Source organism: Populus nigra, chromosome 10, assembly GCF_951802175.1.
Source record: "Populus nigra chromosome 10, ddPopNigr1.1, whole genome shotgun sequence".
In the NCBI taxonomy this organism is placed as follows: Eukaryota; Viridiplantae; Streptophyta; class Magnoliopsida; order Malpighiales; family Salicaceae; genus Populus; species Populus nigra.
The window spans coordinates 15899022-15919808 of NC_084861.1; the positions used below are offsets into that span (position 1 = coordinate 15899022).

The window sequence follows — 20787 nt, forward strand, 5'->3', positions numbered from 1 at the left end:
ATTTTTTATTTTTAATGTCAATTATGAATAATAAGTTGGGGGTGGCGGCACCTTGTGGTGTGGTAAATGAATATTATAAAAGAATTATTAATACTCCTTGAATTGTTAAGATTTTTTATTTTGTTATCGTAAAAGCTCCTTCCTCTTATACAAATAGATATATTGTCGGACCACGTTGAACTAGTTTTTCTAATATTGTAATATTCATCAAGAATTGTTGTGGGTTTTTCACAACAAAAATGCTACGCGGCTAAAAATATATCAAATTAATATTTTTTATGTGTTTTTTTAATGATTTTGAAATGTTAATATAAAAAAACAAAAAGCATAATTTATTTTCAATTAAAAAACACTTTTAAAAATCATCATATACCATAAATATCATGAAACTCACTAAAACAATTTAAGTTTTTTTTTTAAAAAGAACCCTTTGGATGATTTATAAACAATAATTTAATAACTTATGCCTTGTCATAGTATTTATGATCCCATGAATTCAACTCAGCTGGACATGGAAAAATCAAAATTTTATCTCCGAGAGAAAACACTGAAAATAGTTTGGTGAAGAAAGAATCTCATTTACAAGGAATTGCATGTCATTCGAGCAAGTTGATGCTAGTTGGACACAAAATGATCTTTAAGACGATGGAGACAGGAACATAGGTAAGGACCGACACAGATTATCATGCTTGCATGGCAAATAAACACAGAAGAGGCACAAGGGGGGCCAGGAAACTAAGACAAAAATCTGCAAAATCACCAAGGCACGAATTTTGTGGACCCTCGTGTTTTTTCTATGAAAATTACATGACCACGTACGACTCTCTCTCTCATTCTTTATCCTCCGATTTTTTACATCTCCTGCTTGCAAAATCCCTGTAAAACCACACAAGTACTTAGGCTGGATTATCTCTCGGAAGGAGAAGTCTTTTCACAGGAACTGAAAGTCACCAGCAAGGGGCCAAGTAGGAGATATTCCAGCCCCATGATCATTTATCCTCACCTCCTCTCTTTTCTTTCTATACCTTGCTTTACTGGGATGTGCTTTTCATGCCCCTCTGTTGAAGAGTTGTAGGCTAATAGCAAGTCGTGGTGACGAGCATCTCATGATTTTTGTGGTTGGGATAGTGATAGCACCACCCCGACTCTAGCAGCAATTAAGTCTCTTTTTAAAGTTGCGGCGATTAGAATTACGAGCGATTTTTAAAATAATTTTGCAGTTGAAAATGTATTAAAATAAAAAAATATATTTTTATTTTCAACATCAATACATTAAACCATTAAAAAATACATTAAAAAAACATCAATTTAACAAGTTAAAAGCAAAAATCATGTCAAGCATCCCATTGGAATTCACGTGCTATACAGACCCTAATGGGAATCTTAAATCAATTTTAATGGTTGAGTAGGAAATGGGAAAGAAATTTAAAACGCGCGAGGGGACAAAATTGATGTGTCCTCCAGCTATTATTCCATCTTGATTGATCAGTCCTCTTACAAATGATTTCCATGTTGAATATACCATGGAAATAGAAGTTATAATTCCTTTAACCCTGCCATGATGTCATCAGTTTGTTCATCTTCTAGAATTTAATTAGAATATTAAATATACAACTTGGTTTTTGAGATTTATTTCTGAGGGCATATTCATCATCTCTTCTTCTTCTCTCTGGGAGCGACATCTCTTCTTCTCTATCAGAAAACTTCTACATCTTTTCAAACCAAAATCTCGATAGGTTTTTCGCAGGATTTCTTTGTTCAGGTGTTGTTTTATCTTCTCACACTCGTTATTAAACCTCGAAATCACCCGTTGGCAAGTGATATGTTCAAACTTAAGATAATTAAAAGCGTGATTACATTGACTAATTAAGTTGAAGTTGAATATTCTCATTCATGTTTTCTTCTTTGAAAATGAAGATCACATGATTTGTAAAAATATAATTTTACAATAAGGTGACATTATTCTCTTCTACGATTAGTTCACATGATTGATTTTAAAGATGTGACTGATGCATAGTTCTTTATCTTTATGGCAAAATCCATTGACGCAACATGGCCTCGAGGAATATATTTTATCTTTTGACAGTACAATAACGTCTCGAAGAACTGTTTATTTTCTGGTTAGAAAAGGGAAACAGGGAGCAGTGCAGAAAGTGAAAGAATATATAGGCATTGCGTCATCACGTGGAGATTTTAGTGGAAACTAACCACACAATTGCGACCACCCACTCCTTGTTGTAGGCATCCACTGCCCTTGATTTTCAAGATGCTCATGGAGCATAATTCTCATTTCAGAAAAATCCCAGAAGTGAAAATCAGATTTTGTAATCTGTCAAACCATCTCAGTAGAAAATAAAGGATGATGACAATTCAAGTACGTATTCTAGTATGAACAAGGATTAGAGGAGAATCAAATTAGAATTAAACCCTTATCAACAACAAAAGTAAAATGACTTTTTTCTCTTCTTAATTTTAACTTAGATCGATGGTTTATAAATGCATGGTAATAGGGTTGGTAAGTGTTTGTTTTTGTGTACGAGTAAGAAAACATAAATTTATGTGTTTTTGAATAATTTTGATTTGTTAATCTTAAAAATATATCAAATACTATTTTAATATATTTTTAATTAAAAAATATTTTTATAACAACAGGACAAAAAATTGTGGATGAGAATGAAAATACAGGCGCAAATTGACTCATGCACTAGACAAAAAGGATTCGGTAAGGACTTGGAACCAGTAAGTTGGCCCATAATTCTTTGTTTCCATGTTTATTTTGTCACAAGGCATGGCCTTTTGCTTTTATTTTCCCTTCTCTTTCTTTTTATCGTGGGAGAGAAAATCCCTGACCAGTCTCTAATTAAGAGAGCTCGAGTCACGAGAGAGAGAGAGAGAGAGAGAGAGAGAGAGAGAGATGATTAGATTGAAAAGTCGAAATAAAGTTGCTTATCATTGAAAATAGACAAATCTCTCCCAAGGATAAGTTCACCTATGAGTCCTTGAAACTCCACTATTAGAGAGTGTTTCCTACAACCAACCTACCTTATTCCTGTACCCTGAACCCTAACTGGGACTCTCAGCTTGATCCTCGTGCTTCTTGCAGTCAAAAGAAGATGAAGAATCAGCTCCATGACTCCCCTCACCCTGTAATAATCGACATAATTTGGCCTAGGTTAAGTTTTCATGAGTGATAGGACATGGGGAAATTGTCCTTTTCAATCAACCATCGACAGCGTGGTTCCAACTTTTATCCATTATATTTGCCAACCACTTATTCAAGTGAATATTCTAGTGAAAGAAGTGTTTTGGTAACTGTCAATTTGTAATTAATTAGCCAATCAACGTCAATAATCACCAAATCATGCAAAGCATCTTGCCCTTTTCAAATTGACATCGTATCCACCTTACTCTCGAGACCCATTTCTTTGAATCAATCAATCAGTCCATCGAGATCATCCAAGTATATTTTCTACAAAATCCCACTTTTTATTCAATCTCAAAATCCCTTTTATTCAACAATAATACTTGGATTTTAGTGAGAAAACACGAGGGGATTGACTTCTTTTCCTACTCCCATTTACCAGCTATACAAGGTAGCGACTCCTGCAAAATTGCACAATTCTTTATTCTATCCTAGGCCCTCCTTTTTTCTTATCCATCAATCGCTCAAAAAGTAGAAGTCATTACCAAGAAAGAAGGTAAAGAGAAAGGAGAGATTTTTACACTTTGAAAGAATTATGGTCCTCGCTCTCGTCTGATTCCCTCGCAATCTCGCCATTCTTTTGACCGATAGAGCCTCCCCCTTCAGCATCAAAGCTAGCGTGGACACTGTACAGAACATATACAAGCACAGCGAGAGCAGAAAAGAAGACGAACCGCACATAGGATGGACCATCAAGAGACCCCAACAGGAATATGTTCAAGAAGATAGATGCACATGGTATCCATGGCATCAATGGAACACCCCAAAATTCAGGCTTTCTTGCCTGTGGCACAATGCAATGAAAGAGCTGTATTATTGCAATCACTATCACCGCGCAAGCACCGAGCATAAAGGCTTTTCCCTTGCCATTAGGCATGAAATGCCATATGAGAGTAAATAGAATAGAGGTGAAGGAAAATGAACACAGGAAGGATAATGTAGGCCATGGATTAGTCGCCCCTATCGCGACGTAACGTCTGTAAACCAAAGCATTGGCCACCATGTAGAAGACAAATAGCGTGCCTATTGATACAAGGTTGAGGAGGACATTTAAATCAGTGAACAGCGCAATTGCTGCAGTGAAGATTCCTGAAAGAGAAATCATGCCACGTGATTAAGATAACACAGGGCATAAAATTTACAAGCTAATTTATATATTAAAAAGAATCGATAAAAACATGTACTAAACCCAAGATCAACTATCCATATCTATCATGTATTTAAAGAAATTTCACCAAATACCCTGCATAGTAGCATAATTATTAAACTAATGACTAATTTGAAAAAAAACCTAGTTATCGAGTCAATAATTTTTTAGTTCAACTTGAAATCTAGCTTGGATTAAGTTCGGAATCAAAAGTTTTTCTAGTAAATTCAACTGTGGTGTTTATTTTTAGGAAAAATAAACACATGCAATTATTAATTGTTTGGAAAACAGGGGATGGATTGGTGATTAGTTCATGTCTTGGCCATCGAGTATACATAAAAAAATGCTGCTGAAATCTAGCCCATATCTATGTAAATGCTCGGCATGTGCTCTCTTCAATCCATCCACTTCTTTTCAGAGACGCATGCTAAATCCTGCCTAATCTGTTTATATAAATATGATTCACCTCTCTTTAGAAAAGATTTGTAGTCTCCAAGAAGACTTTTAGTATTTCTTAATTAAACAACAAATCCTACTTCCAGAACTTGTAATTAACTAAGTAATGCAAACAAAAAGGACGACGCAGTACCGAAAGAACCAAGACAGACCCATTTGGAGAACCTAATAGCATGCTCACGCATCCTCTTCACTTTCTACAAAGCAGAGGCATGCCAATTTGGCGAGTACTGAGGTCCAACTAGGAGTCTCTAAAACACCATGAGACGAAGGGCAAGTTCCTCGTAAAGTTTTCCTACTAGGGATGCTCTTGGATGTACTTAGCCTAGATAATTTTCCGGGAAAAATATTTGTCCAAGCTTACACACACTGTTAAAAAACCAGATAATGTCAAATCTAAGCATTTCTGTGGAGACATGCATGGCTGTATCCTAGTCACAACAAGAAGGCAAAACGGCTACTGCTAATTAATGGTCCATATATCTACCAGTGATTAGGGATCGATACAACATTAATCAAAACATAAATGCACCACCACCGGCAAAACCGAAACGGTTCAAGTAGGCCCCGTGCCCCCAGCAGCTTATCTTCGAGAACAAACTACAAAACACCAAAGATAATGCCACGAACACGGTGTCATAACCCGAAAAAGCGTCCCGAAATAGGGTGGAGGTCATCAAGCTGATTCGGAAATAGCTTTGTTTTATTCAAACATTTATCCAATCAATTTAATCAAATCTAATATCTTATACGTATAATTGTGGTTTTAAGACTATCTCGTTACAAAACCCAAACAGAGAACACACCAATTTTTTTTTCCTGGTCGAGAGCACCAAAAGAAGAGGAAAAATAAAAATAAAAAACAACATCGAGCCCAGTAAAAGCTATGGCAAAGAGCTGCATCGTTTCTTCACAAGAACAGGAGAATTTCCAATGAAAACAAGAAGATAAAAACACGTACCAAGAAATGCGGAAGCATTAACAGGCGTTGATGTCTTTGGGTGGACCCTAGCAAACCAAGCAGGGACAACATTGGACCGTCCGATCACACACAAGTATCTAGCTTGTCCCAGCATTGCAACTAATAATGATGTAAGAATCCCAAAGCTGGCCCCCATCCCTATCACATTAGAAACCCAGTGCCAGCCATCCGATTCCCCTCTGAATGCTGCTGAGAATGGTGCGTCCGCATCTATCTACATGGTCGTCGCCACACCCGATTACAAGAACATTTCAGTTACTTATAATTAATTTGTAGTAGCATTAAATTAGTTATCGTTCTGATTGATTGATTAGTATTTACCATATCATAAGGGAGGAGCATGGACATTGAAGCAGCCATGAGGCAATAAAGAATGGTGACAATTATAACAGAGCCTGAAACTCCGATGGGGATATCCTTAACAGGGTTATGGACTTCTTCAGCTAGAGTAGAAACAGCATCATATCCAATATAACTCAAATACACCATGGCGGCTCCATTGAACACACCAGGAGCTCCAAATGGGAAAAACCCAGATGGGTTGTTTGGGTTTGCAGGCTGTGTGAAGTTTTTCCAATCTCCTTTCCAAAATCCCATTAGTATCACAAATCCAATGAACAAAATGTGTAGAATTGTTAACAACATGTTCACCAATGAACTCTCTCTTGTGCTACAAAACAAGAACAAGCTAATCAAATTTAATACGCGTAAGCTGGTCTGATGAGAATACGCTGAACATTTAAAAAACAAACAATAATGGTACCTGTAGCAGATGATGAGAGTAATGGCTAAGACAACAAGAACTGCGAAAGTGTCAATTTCATTGAAGCCATCAGGGAGTCCATGGATGACAAGTCTCCATTTTGATGTAGAGATGCCGATTGCTGAGCCTAGATAAGCAGTGAAGCCCCTAGCAACAGCAGCGTTTGACATGACATAATCCATTATAAGATTTGCACCGGTTAAGAACGCAGCAAATTCACCTGTTCAGGAAAAGAAGAAAAGCCCCGTGAGCATTTATGCTGGCAGAGCAACAACTCATTGACAATATATACATCAGTGGTTGTAGCGGACCAAAAGTGACACGGAGATAACTGAAAGCCCCGCCGGCGACGGGCATGTCAACGGCAAACTCGGTGTAACAGAAGGAAGATAGCAGAGCACAGAGACCAGCAATGGCATAGGAGATAACAACTGAAGGGCCAGCGCGGAGACGGCTGGCATGACCAGTGATGACGAAAACACCAGCACCAACCATACCACCGATGCCAAACCCAACAAGGTCGTACCAACGAAGAGTTCTTTGCATGACAGAACCAGACCTTGCTTTGACCTGGCTCATTTCTTCATGCGATGTTGAGACTGAACAAGCTCGCCTGGCTAGACGGGCTGGGGTCTGTGCCAGGGCTCGAAAGTAAGAGTCCAAGCCAGAGAAAGAGGAGCCATGGCTCTCCATTGGTAGAAATTCTTCTTTTAGTGCTATTTTGTATCTCTTTCTCTAGCTACCGCGTTCGTGCAAGGAGAAGGGGAGAGGAGTGGAGTTATAAAGGGGTGAGAGTGACTGCCAATGGACGGTGAATAAAAGGGCTTCAAGCTTTTCTCTCTGTTTTTTTTTTTTTTCCCTGCTCAGTAACTCCTACATGCCAATCAATTTCCCCTGCTTTGTTCTGTGGTATATCCACTATCCAGTTGGCTGTAGTTCGAGTATGTTTTTGGATTGATTTTGCAACGTGTGTATGCATGAACATTGACAAGTAAAGGTTGAGAAAACAAGGGTGTTTAATGTATTTATTTTGGATCAGATTAAATCGGATTCTGGATTAAATCTTGATAATACCTGTATTCTGTTTATCACTTTCATCAGGTAAAATAAATTATTTAGAAAACCCAATCAGCGATGCTGGTTTGGATGGAATTTTCATACCAGTCGGGACTGATATCCACGATCTTGGCCAGAGACGTCCAGGAGGACTGCACGAGCTTTTCCTTTGTTTAATACATTAATGACACTTTTTGTGGAAAGACATGACTGAAACCCATAAAACGACAAACTCTAATAAATCTTCCCAGCTAATTTCAGGTACTGCTGATATATGCAAGCCATGAAATCTCCTTTTCTAGGAAAGAAAAGAAGATAGGGATATAAAAAATATATTTATTTGTAATTTTTAAATATATAATGTACATGCATACTGTTGTATTTAGAAATAAAAGTACTGTTTTATATAATTCTTTAAAATCTAAATCTATTACAATGATATAAAAACAAACAAACTATTTATTTGAGCCACCAACTCAAAGAAATCACAAAAGCAAAAGCACGAATAAGAATCAAGAGTTATTCCATGCTATCACTTTTCTACTGAAAATTTGCACCATAAATGTTCATGGTGGATTTTCAGTCCTGACATTTCAATTTTGAATGTAACCTCCCGAGCCAGTTGAAACGGACCGGGAAGGAAACATGAGGACGACACCAACTTGGCAGAGGAATCGCAAGACGTCACAGTTGAACCAGAACGGGGTCAACGAGCCAGATGGTGGTGCCGACGGGTTCTTGACTGCTCGTGTACTGGAAGGCACGTGGCTCTGTAGAAGGCAAGTCACTGTGCACCAAGCTTTAGAACCCACAACGACACGTGCAGGAGATGAAAAGGCAAATCTTCGGAAGATAAGCATGGATTTAAGGCAGGAAAAGGAAGATAGGCGGCCTGCTGGCTGGCATGAACATGAAAACGAGTCACCAAGAGGGTACTTCATGTAAGATACTTTTTAAATTTTTTTTTATTTAAAAATATATTAAAATATTTTTTATATTTTTTTATACAGAAACAGAAATAGAAACCACCTTAAACATCCAAAACGTTAAAGCAAAAATAAATTTTAAAAAATTGCTTGTTGAAACAAAATTCAATAAACAACCTCACTTGACTTTACATTCTTCACAACAGCTAAAAATAATTTTAAAAAAAACTGGACTGCTGATTAAAATTTATTCTTCTGGGAGATCCAGACATTAAAACTAATATTAGATTAATTTAAGTCGATTAATTGATACAAAATACACTCTTAAAAACCTATTTAAATTAATCCAAAAATAATTTTAATGTAAAAAAAAAAAAGCTGACGCAAAAGTTTCATATATATCTTGTGCACAAGTGGTTAATCAGTGCGCACCGTCTGTCCCAAAACGGATAAAATCATCTGCGATCCTCCGTGCAGCCTTTGTCAGGGCAACGAGGGGGGGGCCTGCACCTAAGCCATGGCTCTAGAACGGGCACGATCTTATCAGACCATCCTTGACCATCCAAACAGTCCTCGAGTTTCTAAGATTTGGGTCCACGGCTGGTTCCCACAAAATCGCCGTGGATAGTTTTTTTCTCTAGGCCCCCGATGCTCCTGTTTGTATCCATGTCGACCTTCCTTCCTCTCCTGCTGCTGCTGGAAATTGGAATTCAAACCATTTCTAACTTCCAAAGGCTAGTTCATTAACGTTGTCAAAACCATTATAATTATGCGATGGTGGCTCGGTCAAACTCCACATGCATGGTCCTCTTTCCGACTATAATGTTATTAAAGATCATTATTAATTCGACGATGGAAGGTATACAAAACATTTGTTAGATTATGGTAGGGACACATGATGTTCGGTACCCAAAATTATTTTATATTGTGCTGCCCGAAGAGCTCGGTGTTGGTTCTTGGTAACACGAGGTATATATCCACTGAATAAAATAAACTCGGGTGTTTTCTTCGAAGAAACATATTCCATAACAAATTATTTTAGCTCATGCATGGTCTGCCATCAAGAGTAGCAAGACCACAGATATTGACTTAACCTGATTCGGTTGGCGGATACCATATGACGTAGCTATTTGAAGGAGGATTAATGGACAGTTTAGAATTGCATTCGTTTCATGAATTTTTAATTATTTTTTTTTAATGTTTTTAAATTGTTTTGATTGCTAATGTAGACAATAATTTATTTTTTAAAAAAATATTATTATAATGTATTATATTTTGAAAAGTAATTGTTGTCACATTTTCAAATACCTTTTAAATTTTAAATTATTTTTGCTATTAACTTGTGATTTAGTTGGGACAATCTAAACATATTAAGATTAAATAAAATAATTTATTAAAAAAAACTAAAAAAATATCAATAATTAAGATCCTAAACCAGACCGATCGGATCTGAATACGAACGCATAAGATTCATTGCAATTTAGGAATTAAAAAACAAAAGAGCATGAACGGATGCAAATCTGGGTGGGTCTAAAATGTCAGTTGCTGGGCCTACCGACTTATAGGAAGCACTACCCTCTCCAACAAATTTAAGTATCTCTTCAACCAACATGGGCCATCAAGTATATGTTGAGGTATTTGTTCTTTCAAAGACAAGCAACATTTTCTTCCTCGGAGAAATCAATCACTTCATTACCAATGTTTTGGATCCGAAAATCTCAGCTTCTTCACCTCCTTGCGGCTTTCTTGACATAAAATGATGATGAAATTCAATGCATTTAATGACTATATTCCTTAACCATCACCCTCAGCAGCAGTAGCACTAGGACCCCATGACTTTGTTCAGGTGCTATCCCTCTCCGCTGCCGTTTAAGCCTGCCCATTTGGTTTGCATGATTGTTATGCGGCTCGCTTCCATTAAATATTTTGACAGAACCATAGGCTCGAGCTTCGTTTATCCTGGTTTAAATTGCAACCTCTAAAATCATAGCCATCCGGCCCACGTCTCATGCTTTTGTGGTTTACATTCCCTTGGGAAGACGGCCTGGCCCAGTATAATCCAACCGATCCAGAGAGAGGTCCACTGCAAAAGCATTTCTGATGACCCACCAGCTCCATCTCTATCGAAATGGACCTCCCGTTGTGATTTTATATTTACAGTGGAGTTATTCTACAATGATCCCGACAATACATGAATAAAATTCATCATTTATATATATATATATATATATATATATATATATATATATGAAAAATATGGTTTCATTTATGATAATAATAAAAGAAGTAACAATCTGATTGAAACTTTTATAACCACCTCGACATAGATTTTTGTTCCATTGCCGTCCTTTGAGTGAATTGAATGCAGACATCCAATTCTGATTTCGAAATACATATCATAAAATGTTCCATTGACTTGGAATAGTTGCTTCCATGACCTGATTTGATACTATGTTTTTTCGTCATCTTTGGAGAAGTCTAGAAATACAATATCTCATGCATGGATGTCGTTTTTCTGACTTGTGCTCCGCTTAGTGGATTTTTTCACGAGTACCTTAATACATATAAATAAATCTGATGTATTTGACAATTAATTGATCTTTTAATTCAAATAATATAATTTATTTTTTTTAATCAAGGTGGTATTTGATGACTTATATGAAAAGTTTAGGTGGTTGGTAACTGGAAATAAGTGGTATCTGCCAAGCCAATATGGCTCGTCCATGTAAAAGGTTTTATTTAATAGATATAAGAGTTTTTTATGCTTAAATCGATAAGTTTGTAGAAAGAAAAGATGAGTTGTGATATGTTCAAAATAATACATATAGAATCAGTGTAAAATATCAAGAAATTCGTGTGAAATCTTATAAAAATTCTAAAAAAAAGTACCGAGCTCGGGTAAGGTGTCAAGACAGGTTAAAAATGAGTCCAGGCCTACTGCTTGGACTCAAACAGACCTGGGCCCAAACATATTGAGTTTGAGCATGATGATCCGAGCTCATAAAGGTACTGAAATGCATGTCTGGTTTTATATAGGCATGCACACCCTGCATGGGTAGGGTTTATTAGATATATTTTGTTTAGAAAGATCTCTTTTGAATCTGCAGTATACATTTGGTGAGTTTAAAACAGATAAATGTAATGGAAGAAGAGCATCTGCTGTCACCATTGCTAACCCCAAAATTCGACCACCATGAGCAAATGAGAGATGTCTTAGGGCGATTTGGGATGGTTGGATGTAGCCAATGAGCCATATTTTCAGAGCCATTTACAACCTAACTGTTAATTCTTTTGAGGTTTGACTCGGTTTTGGTCATGAATTCCATTGCACTCGAGTTGAAAAAATTCAGTGCAGTAAATTTACCGTGGAGACTTTTTAAATTCAGTGCAATAAAAAAAAACACTATTTTGCCGTGGAGACTTTTTATTCAAGCTTTATCAATTTCATAATTTATTAATATTGATAATTGTCATGCCGAGCCCAACTTGAAGATTTATCTGAAAAGAAATCTAACTTACGAGGTCTTTAAATCAACCACAAATTATATTAGATTAAATCAAGTAAATTGTTTTTAATAAATTTAAAAGGTTTCATTCTTTTTCTTTTTAACCTGATTTGATTTTTTATGCATGGATCAATCAATTAAATTATTAAAAGGTCAGTTGGGTTTTATAAAACTAATATCTTATTAAATTTTTATCCAAAAACTTGATTTAAGCGAGGTTCATATTCAAGTTTCAAAAGTTATTTATCAATATTAAAACTAAGTTGAACAAGTATGATTGACTGACGTAATGAATGACAACTTCGTTAAAATATTAAAATCTCAATGTAATGGTGGTGGATTGTTTGTTTTATCCCTTCATGGTTGCTTGTCTAAAGAATTGCAACTTTAGATAAAGAAATCTCTCGCAATGGTAATGTAAATATTTGTTTTAATGACAGCATGGTGGTGGATTGTTCATATCCGCTACCTATCAAATCAATGTCACGAAACCCACTTTAAAGTTTAAATTAAGATCTTTCTTTAAGCGTTCGAAAGATGAATATATATATATATATATATATATATATAGAGAGAGAGAGAGAGAGAGAGAGAGAGAGAGAGATTCAAAGGGACATCATCACACCACTCTCAAAAAAGTGGCTTTCAAAATGTCTTTTGTTTTGATTAGTTCATGTCACATCAAGTGAAGAAGGTCTCTCTTCTTTAATCATCTTATGCTGTTTTTCTCCAAACACAAAAAGTAAATGACTCTGTAAACTTTAGAAATCAGAAGCCATAATGTTAGATATAACTTTTTGAAATTTCAAGCACCATTTAGCATAAAACATCTTTAATTCCGCATTTAATATTAACTATCATATTATATTGTATTGCACTCATATAAAAAATATTTTGAATGATTTAGGATCGATAACTAAACCAGATTTAATAGATTTAGATCTGATTATTATGTTATGACTTAATACATGTTAGTAGCTTTTAAAATAAAAAATAATAATTTCATGATTTTTTAAACATTTATAATGTAATTTACAGTGTAAATACTTTATGTATACAATATCAATATAATGATTTTCCAATACATTTCAAAGTATAATATAATTGAATAATAATAATAATAATTTGAAACCCTGCACTAGAGATATTTTTCAAACTGATTATTTATTACATCACTCAGTTAACAAAACCTGGCTAGAATAAAATCAAGGACTAAAAATAAAAAAACCCTGAAATAATGCTTTTTTAAGAAAAACACTAGACTTAATTTGACCCAATAATACACGAGTTAATATGAAACTTTTTCCAAAGACGGAAACCAGCACGTACTGCCCACAAACAACTACTTAAATTAGGTAGCTCTACCGTACCAAACGGATCCTAACTATTCCACTTGCGGGATAATATATATATATATATAGTCGTAGCCAGCTTTTTTTTTTTTTCATCTAACTTTACAATACAAATAACTTTACAAAACAAGATCTACAGAATCAAATTTTAAAATCATAATAATTTGGTCCATGGACAGCCATTTCCAAAACAAGAAATCATTATATATTCTTTGCATGTCTTCTTCCACAACACTCTTATCTTTCCACTACCTCTCCCTTCCCTTCTCATCTCACAAGTCAAAATGGAAAAGAAACCAGTAAACTCAGCAACCCGATCACTTGCCACTCAGCTTCTCTTCCTCATTTCAAGTATTCTCTACATGTGCACTTCGGCCACAGCTCAAGAGCTTCTCGTTGGCTTCAAAGCCAACCCAAGTTCATCAGTCTCATCCTTTCAGTCTCTCTTGAATGACTCAACAAGCACCTTTTCTCTAGGTTTCCTCCGAGTCAACCAAACCCAACTCGCCCTCACAGTCATCCACCTCCCTTCCCTCCAGCCACTCTGGCAGGCTAACCCAACAAGCTCGTTTCGTTGGTCAGACAAGACCCAGCTCTTCTTCAATGGTAGTCTTGTGATATCTGATCCACACAAGAGGTCATTTTGGTCCACAGGAACGTCCCAACAAGGTGACAAAGTTGTCCTCCTGAACTCCTCAAACCTACAAATACTACAAAAACAAGTTGTTCTCTGGCAAAGTTTCGATTTTCCCACAAGTACCCTCGTCGAGAACCAGAATTTCACTTCCAACATGTCTCTCGTCTCCTCCAACGGGCTTTACTCCATGCGCTTAGGAGATGACTTCATGGCCCTGTACGCAAGGTTCAAAGATGGGAAAACGCAACAAATGTACTGGAAACACAAAGCCTTGGAAGCTAAAGCAGAAGTTGTTCAAGGACAAGGTCCGATCCATGCCCGACTCGAATCCGATGGGTTTTTGGGCATGTACCAAATGGGAAAAACCCCGGTAGATATTCAACCTTTCAACAGCTTTCATCGACCTATTGACAGATTCCTGATGGTCCAGTTAGAACCCGACGGGAACCTCAAAGGCTATTACTGGGCTCAAACCGACTGGGTCTTGGACTACCAGGCTATCACTGAGACGTGTGAGTTGCCCAGTCCCTGCGGTCCCTACGGTTTGTGCAGAGCCGGGTCGGGCTGCTCCTGCTTGGATAACCGGACCCAGGTGGACACTGCGTCATTTCAGTGCATTGATGGGGATGATCAGTCCGGCGATTTTTGCAGTGGAAGTGATGATTTCTGGGTTCTGAGAAGGAAAGGGGTGGAGTTACCGTTTAAGGAGTTGATGGATTCGGACACAACATCATCGTCTGTGGAGGAATGTGAGCTGTCTTGTCAGAGGAACTGCAGCTGCTGGGGTGCAGTTTACAACAACGCAACCGGGTTTTGTTACCCTTTGAATTACCCGATCCAAACACTGGTGGGTGTGGGTGATGAGAGTAAAGTCGGGTATTTCAAGGTGAGAACCAAACGTAGTTGGCATAAGAAAATGAAAGTCGGTATTCGGGTTCTTGGGGCGGTTATTGTGGTTCTGACCGGAGTTGTGCTTGGGTATGGAGGTTATAAGATCTGGAATAGGAGGAGAAGAGGGCCTAAACGGGTCTTGGAGGAGAAGACTGAGGTATCACCCGGACCGTATAAAAATCTCGGGTCGGCTAGTTTCAAGTCTATCGAGATGTTTTAGTAGCAACTTGCCAAAAAAATAAGAGATGTTTTTGTAGCGGCAGTGACGTAAGGGATGACCTTCTTTTCAGAGGCCAGTGGGGTTTGACTTTGGGTGAAGTTAATAGGTGGGGCCGGTCATTGCCAGGTTGGATACCCCAGAAGTTTTTACCGGTCAACTTATTTTGCATTTGGGACCCGACAAGATATTTATGAGGGAGACAAAGTCTAGTGTGCTTGGAGCATGTTGCAATGTCAAAAGGGCTTCGACAATCCTAGCCCTAATCGTCGCCACTCTCAACCTCCTTACTTATTGATCATGCTTCTCAACACACAGAAGCCACAGCATTCTCTCTATTTTCCATGCAGTCGGTGCCTTAATTTCTTCAACTTGTTGTGATTGAGGCTATGGTTTCAAATGATACCATCCACCCATACATCGTGTTTTGATATAAAATTCCAATTCTTCCATGTAATATATAGTTCCGATATATAAAGGAGTGTTTTCATGACTCTATCATACCCTGTTTTCACGTTGATTCGAGAAATTAAATTAAATTAAATATTAAAACGATATAACTCGATCGAATGAAACCAATTGTATTCTTGGTACACGTCAATATTAATGAAAACAAAAAGGAAACCATTTTATTTTTAACAAAAATAGTTAATTTATGTATCATTAACAAGTTGACTCAATATCAAAATAATATAAAGTACTTTTCTAGTTCCATACCTATATTTGTACATATATTTTATGTGTTGAATTGTCATGTGTGCCTTTTCCCTCTCTTTTAATTTGTCAACAATATTGGCTGCATGGTTGAATGGTCACTTGTTCTTCTAGGTAGATTTCCACTAGTTGTTGCACCAGTCTCAATCTCAGCCGTGGACCTATAACCTATACTAGCATGCTTCTAGATATCCACTCAGCGTGACAATTCATTTTATATTAAATAATAATAATAATAATAATAATAAAAGATAATTCATCTATGGTGAAACGGTGAGTGGACAGAGAGCTAATTAGTAGCCCAAGCCTTGATCAAAACAAGGCACCAGCAATTGGAGCCCATGTAAGCTATCTTTCGAGATGGGTTCGGTTGGATGGTGGGCCTAATCCACTCTCTATCTTGGCCCATATCACCTACCCTTGGGCTTCATCTACCAAACGACATGTCAGCCGTCATGCAGAAGGTCCTAGTTATAGCCGCCTTCTAGGGGTTTCAAGGAAGCGAGAGAGTTCCTTGTTTACTTGTCGTGTTAAGAAAGCAATAGTCAACCTAGAAAAATGGCATCGAGATCCGCACTTAGCCGACTTACCTTAACTGCTACTCGCTCGATGGAGTCCGCTCGTGGAGCTACTCGTTACTTCAGTGATGACAGGGGCCGAGTTCTGAGCGAAGAGGAACGCGCTGCCGAGAACGTCTATATTAAGGTTTCCCCCTCCTCGCCTCTCTCTTCTTCTTCTTAACGGTTCTACCGATTCTGTTTGGTTGCTGAGAAAGTGTAGGAAAATGAAGGAAACCATTTCTTTTGGCGATCGATCGAGCTTGAAAAATGTTTTGTCGTTTTATTTTAGCTTCTGTTTTGGTTCCCCTGATAAACTCCAGGAAAATGAAAGATACAGTGAAAGCAATAGGGAAAATCAGAGTATTATGAGTTAAGTTTATTGTTTCTTAATTTATCTACAACTTTTCCATTGATTGTTTTCCGCCTGCAGCTGATAAAGTGTAGGAAGATGATAGAGTAAAGGGAAAAATAAATGAAATTTACGGGTTAGATTTGGTTTTGCTTAAGTTAATGAAAAATTTGCCCTCAAACTGAGCTTGATGATTGATGATTGTACTATGATATATATATATATTTTTTTTGCGGTAGAAAATGGAGAAGGAAAGGTCGGAGAAAATGAAGCTAAAGCAGGAGAAAGAGAAGACAGAGAAAGAGAATCAGGGTAGTGACAAGGTAATTATGTAGCTTCATGATTTTTGCTCCTCATTTTGCAAGTAAAGCTGTCACATTGCTCCCGTAACAACATTTTCTCCGTCATGTTTTGCTTTTGGTTAAGCATAATATAGGGTTGCGTTGTTGTTAATGGAAGGCGTCGGGGTGATGGGTTAATTATGAGAAGATGGTGACTTGGTTTTCTATCGTGTTTCAAAATCAATACTCCCTACTGTCACCAACTTTGATGTTTAATGTAATGACTACCTGAATGATTTTAAATGCATGTCGTTCAAGTAATCGATACTGGGTTAAATAGATTATGTTTATGCATTCTAGTAACACACTACACTAGGAAATGGTCGGTGGTGCGACATCGATATCTTGATGTACTGAAAACTGCAGTTTTGGTTACACGAATTGAGTTTATGCATTCTAGTATCATACTATATGAGGAGATGGTTGGTGGCGTGACATTGATATCTTGATGTGGTGTAAACTGCGGATTTGGTGATTGTTACGCTTGACGCAGATTTCTACTTGATTTCCTTTTCTTTTGGTTATTGCAGTTTGTCTTTGAAAATTAAGTCTTGTCTACCTCAATTGCGTCCTTTCTTGCAGAAAGCTGAAGGGAGCCAGAAATCCTGATGGGGGTTATCTGCACCAGAGGCTGTAATGTTGCTGTGGCAATAATCTTCTGAAATAATTGTGACTTGTATTGAGATTTGGTGTTTGTACAGACTTGTCTTTTGAATACACTTGCACAGTCAGTAATAAACATAGCCATGCTCGTCAACTTGGTTATGTACCTGTTGGAAGTTTTCCTTGCCTAATTTTGACCGATCTGGATTCGTAGTTCGTTTTATCTCTACTTTTGTTGATGCTCTGAATGATTTCCCATTATACAATTGAGTTCATGCGGCAATTGTTGATGCTTGACCCAAAACCAGCTGACCTGCCTGCTACTAGTTTGTTGTCTGAAAGTAGAAAAGAGGTCTTTGACTGGATGGGTGTTTTGCTACTTCATTTCTGATCACAAGTGGTCACTTTTTGACGAATTTGGTTCAAATCTTCTTTGAAGATCACGAAAAGCATCTAAATCCAAAGGGATTCAACGACAGCAATGTGCTGCTTGAAATATTAGTAGTCTTGACCGAAGGGTTCAAGTCATGGAAATTTATGACAATGATGAACAAACAAAGATTACATGACTCTGAGCCACGAGAACAATCATTGATAACTTGGAGTACAAAAAGAAAATCACTAGAAAAGATGAAAATACATCATGATGCCGTGTTATTTGAGATAGCCAGCAGCAATTGGAGGTACTAGCATTTTTTTCGAGGCAGGAAGTAGCTAGCTAGCCTTCAGTATAGGGCTTGCCAAAGCCAGACTTGATCTTCTGAATGGTATATACATCAGTCTTGAATGCCTTGGCAAGAATACCATCATCGATTCCTGTTGCAAAGACAGACAAAGGCACAGAAACTGTTCCAGCATTTGCGCTACCAAAAGAAGAAATCGCAATTGCTGATTTTTGGGTTGGGTTGTATTGATAGTGCACAAGACCCTTTGGAAAAATAAACATATCTCCAACTTGGAGGCTCTGGGTGTAAAGCACATTTTTGGTGTCAACAAATCCAACTTCAAGGCTACCATACACAAGGAACAAGAGTTCAGCAGCGCGAGGGTGGGTGTGAGGTGGGTTCAGACCGTCGGCAGGGTATTGAAGCACAGCATATGACACACTCTGCCCGTTGAGAGCTGGGAACTCGTTCATGGTAGCTTTTGTTAAAGTGAAGTTTTGAGGAAATTTTGTAATAACCCCACGCATTCCTGTGAAAGTGAAGAACTTTCCATCAACACTTGTGTTAGTTGGTGCAATGAAATCCGAAAGTATACCAGGATCACTTGCTAAGGCAGTCTTGGCAGTGACCAAGGCAAGCAGGAAAAGAAATGAGGAAATAGGTTTGAGTGAATTCATGGCCATGATCGATAAGCTGTAAGCTCAACAGTTGAATATTGAGCTTTCAAGTTTTATGCTGATTGGATTTGGTTGTCTGGATCATAGTCTAGCAATGCCTTTATAGCTTCTTTGGGGCTGAAAAACCTCCTGCTTGCTAGAAAGTGCTGAAATTTCTATGTTACTTTTCATGTTTTCACCGAAGAAATCAATCGTATTCCTCTATAATAGCACTCGCCAGCTAGATAGGAATTGGACTCTTCTGAGACTTCCAGGCAGGTTGTGTACCCGAAGACCTTATCGAAAAGGGTCTTTAAATTTGTCTTTCAGGCTCAATTCATAGTAGGTATATACTGAAGCAAGGCATCTTTACAGCTTGGTTGAAGGAGGCAAAATACTTTCAGTAAGTTTGGAGAATAAGTTAAAATCTTTGCTACGAGCCCCAACTTCCGACTTAGTCCAGAGGGTTTTATATATATATATATATTGAAATTCTGTATTTATTGGTCTGCCTTGTGCAACCAAAACTATATAGTCTGATCATTTGATCTTTTAAACAGTTCAATGTATATAGCCTCAAATGCAGTAAACAGAAGAGATAAGAAAAAAACAAAGCCTTAATGACGCTTAGAATTTTTGGCATTTTCTGTATTCGTGTGGATTAGCTGTGAAAGAAAATATAAATCGACAATGCCAAGGAACTCCAGCTTGCCAAGGCCTGCAAAAGTAGTTAATGAAGGGTTAATTAGTAGTATAAACGGGAACCTTCTTCTTGAATGTAAAAAGGCATAGCAGGTTGCAGTAGGATGGATCATTAAAGGTTTTTTAATGGCTTCAAACACTAACCAAGGTTTCTTCTTGATATTAGTGCTGACCTTTTCCTGCTTTCAAATATCAATATCCGGAGATGCATGCAGATATAATCTCTGATTTTGTAGTGTCACCAAATGTTACCAAAGTTGATGGCAAGTTGTTCACTTTTACCAGCTTAAGGTCTCTTGTTGGGGCTAAACCACCAACAGCTTTCACCGCCTCAAAAGTAAGCGTGGCAGAATTTCCAGCTCTCAATGGACAGTGTTTCTTATGCAGTTTTACAATATCCAGCCGGTACACTGAACCCTCCTCACACTCAACCTCGATCAGCTGAGCTGCTGTTTCTTGTTGATGGTTGCCTTGAAGTGGGCTTTGTTGACACAACTAACAAGATTTTTACTCAGATACTTGAATCTGGGGACATGTTTGTGTTTTCAAAGGGACTTGTTCACTGCCAGAATAATAATGATCCTAACAATCTGGCTGTAGCAGTGTCTGCCTTTGGTAGTGCAAGTGCTGGAACCGTGTTGATTCCGAGCACTTTGTTCACAACTGGCATTGATAGAGGGCTAAGGCTTTCAGGACTGATGTTGCTACCATAGAAAAACTCAAGGCAGGTTTGGCACCCAAGGCTGAGATGGAGCTCTAACATAACGTTCCCAGTTTTTTCCATCTTATTTATGAACTGAATAAGTGTTTATCACGGCTCAATGAAGGATTTTGTGGTGATTTTATTTTCATACGGTGTATTTCTTCATTTTGTTTCTAACTCATAAGCTAATGATGATGAATAACAGTGTACCATATTTTTTATAGTTTGCCAGTCGCACGCTGACTGTGAAGTACTCTCACATTATCAATCGTTAGTAACTTCCCCCCCAGGAAACCCGAAGCACTTATCGGTTTCATTTCGTTCGCAGATGGAATACGAGGAAGTCTATGGTATTCATT

The 20787-nt window shown here is 37.5% G+C and overlaps 4 protein-coding genes and 1 pseudogene across 5 annotated transcripts; 3 read left to right on the forward strand and 2 right to left on the reverse strand.

The window, feature by feature from the left end:
* Positions 1-3465: 3465 nt before the first annotated feature.
* On the reverse strand, positions 3466-7672 carry LOC133704812 (cationic amino acid transporter 6, chloroplastic-like). Its single transcript, XM_062129814.1, has 5 exons — positions 6862-7672; positions 6551-6770; positions 6109-6457; positions 5767-6001; positions 3466-4291 (listed from the first exon to the last, which is right to left on the reverse strand). The coding sequence occupies exons 1-5, from the start codon at positions 7241-7243 to the stop codon at positions 3720-3722; spliced, it is 1758 nt and encodes a 585-aa protein (XP_061985798.1). The 5' UTR covers positions 7244-7672; the 3' UTR covers positions 3466-3719.
* Positions 7673-13590: 5918 nt separating this feature from the next.
* Positions 13591-15592, forward strand: LOC133704804 (PAN domain-containing protein At5g03700). Its single transcript, XM_062129800.1, has one exon. It carries the CDS (start codon positions 13675-13677, stop codon positions 15136-15138), a length of 1464 nt encoding a protein of 487 aa, XP_061985784.1. The 5' UTR covers positions 13591-13674; the 3' UTR covers positions 15139-15592.
* A 743-nt stretch (positions 15593-16335) lies between these two features.
* LOC133704408 (uncharacterized protein At2g27730, mitochondrial-like) lies at positions 16336-17925 on the forward strand. 2 transcript variants are annotated; one of them, XM_062129219.1, is made up of 3 exons: positions 16336-16554; positions 16998-17081; positions 17630-17925. In XM_062129219.1, the coding sequence occupies exons 1-3, from the start codon at positions 16408-16410 to the stop codon at positions 17645-17647; spliced, it is 249 nt and encodes an 82-aa protein (XP_061985203.1). In that variant the 5' UTR covers positions 16336-16407; the 3' UTR covers positions 17648-17925. The 2 variants fall into 2 exon arrangements, with proteins under 2 accessions (XP_061985203.1, XP_061985202.1); XM_062129218.1 differs by having other exon boundaries at positions 16337-16554; positions 17682-17925.
* A 261-nt stretch (positions 17926-18186) lies between these two features.
* Positions 18187-19067, reverse strand: LOC133704407 (germin-like protein 9-3). The gene has a single exon (XM_062129217.1). The coding sequence runs from the start codon at positions 19048-19050 to the stop codon at positions 18421-18423; it is 630 nt and encodes a 209-aa protein (XP_061985201.1). The 5' UTR covers positions 19051-19067; the 3' UTR covers positions 18187-18420.
* On the forward strand, positions 18832-20485 carry LOC133705801 (germin-like protein 9-3; annotated as a pseudogene).
* Positions 20486-20787: the final 302 nt, after the last annotated feature.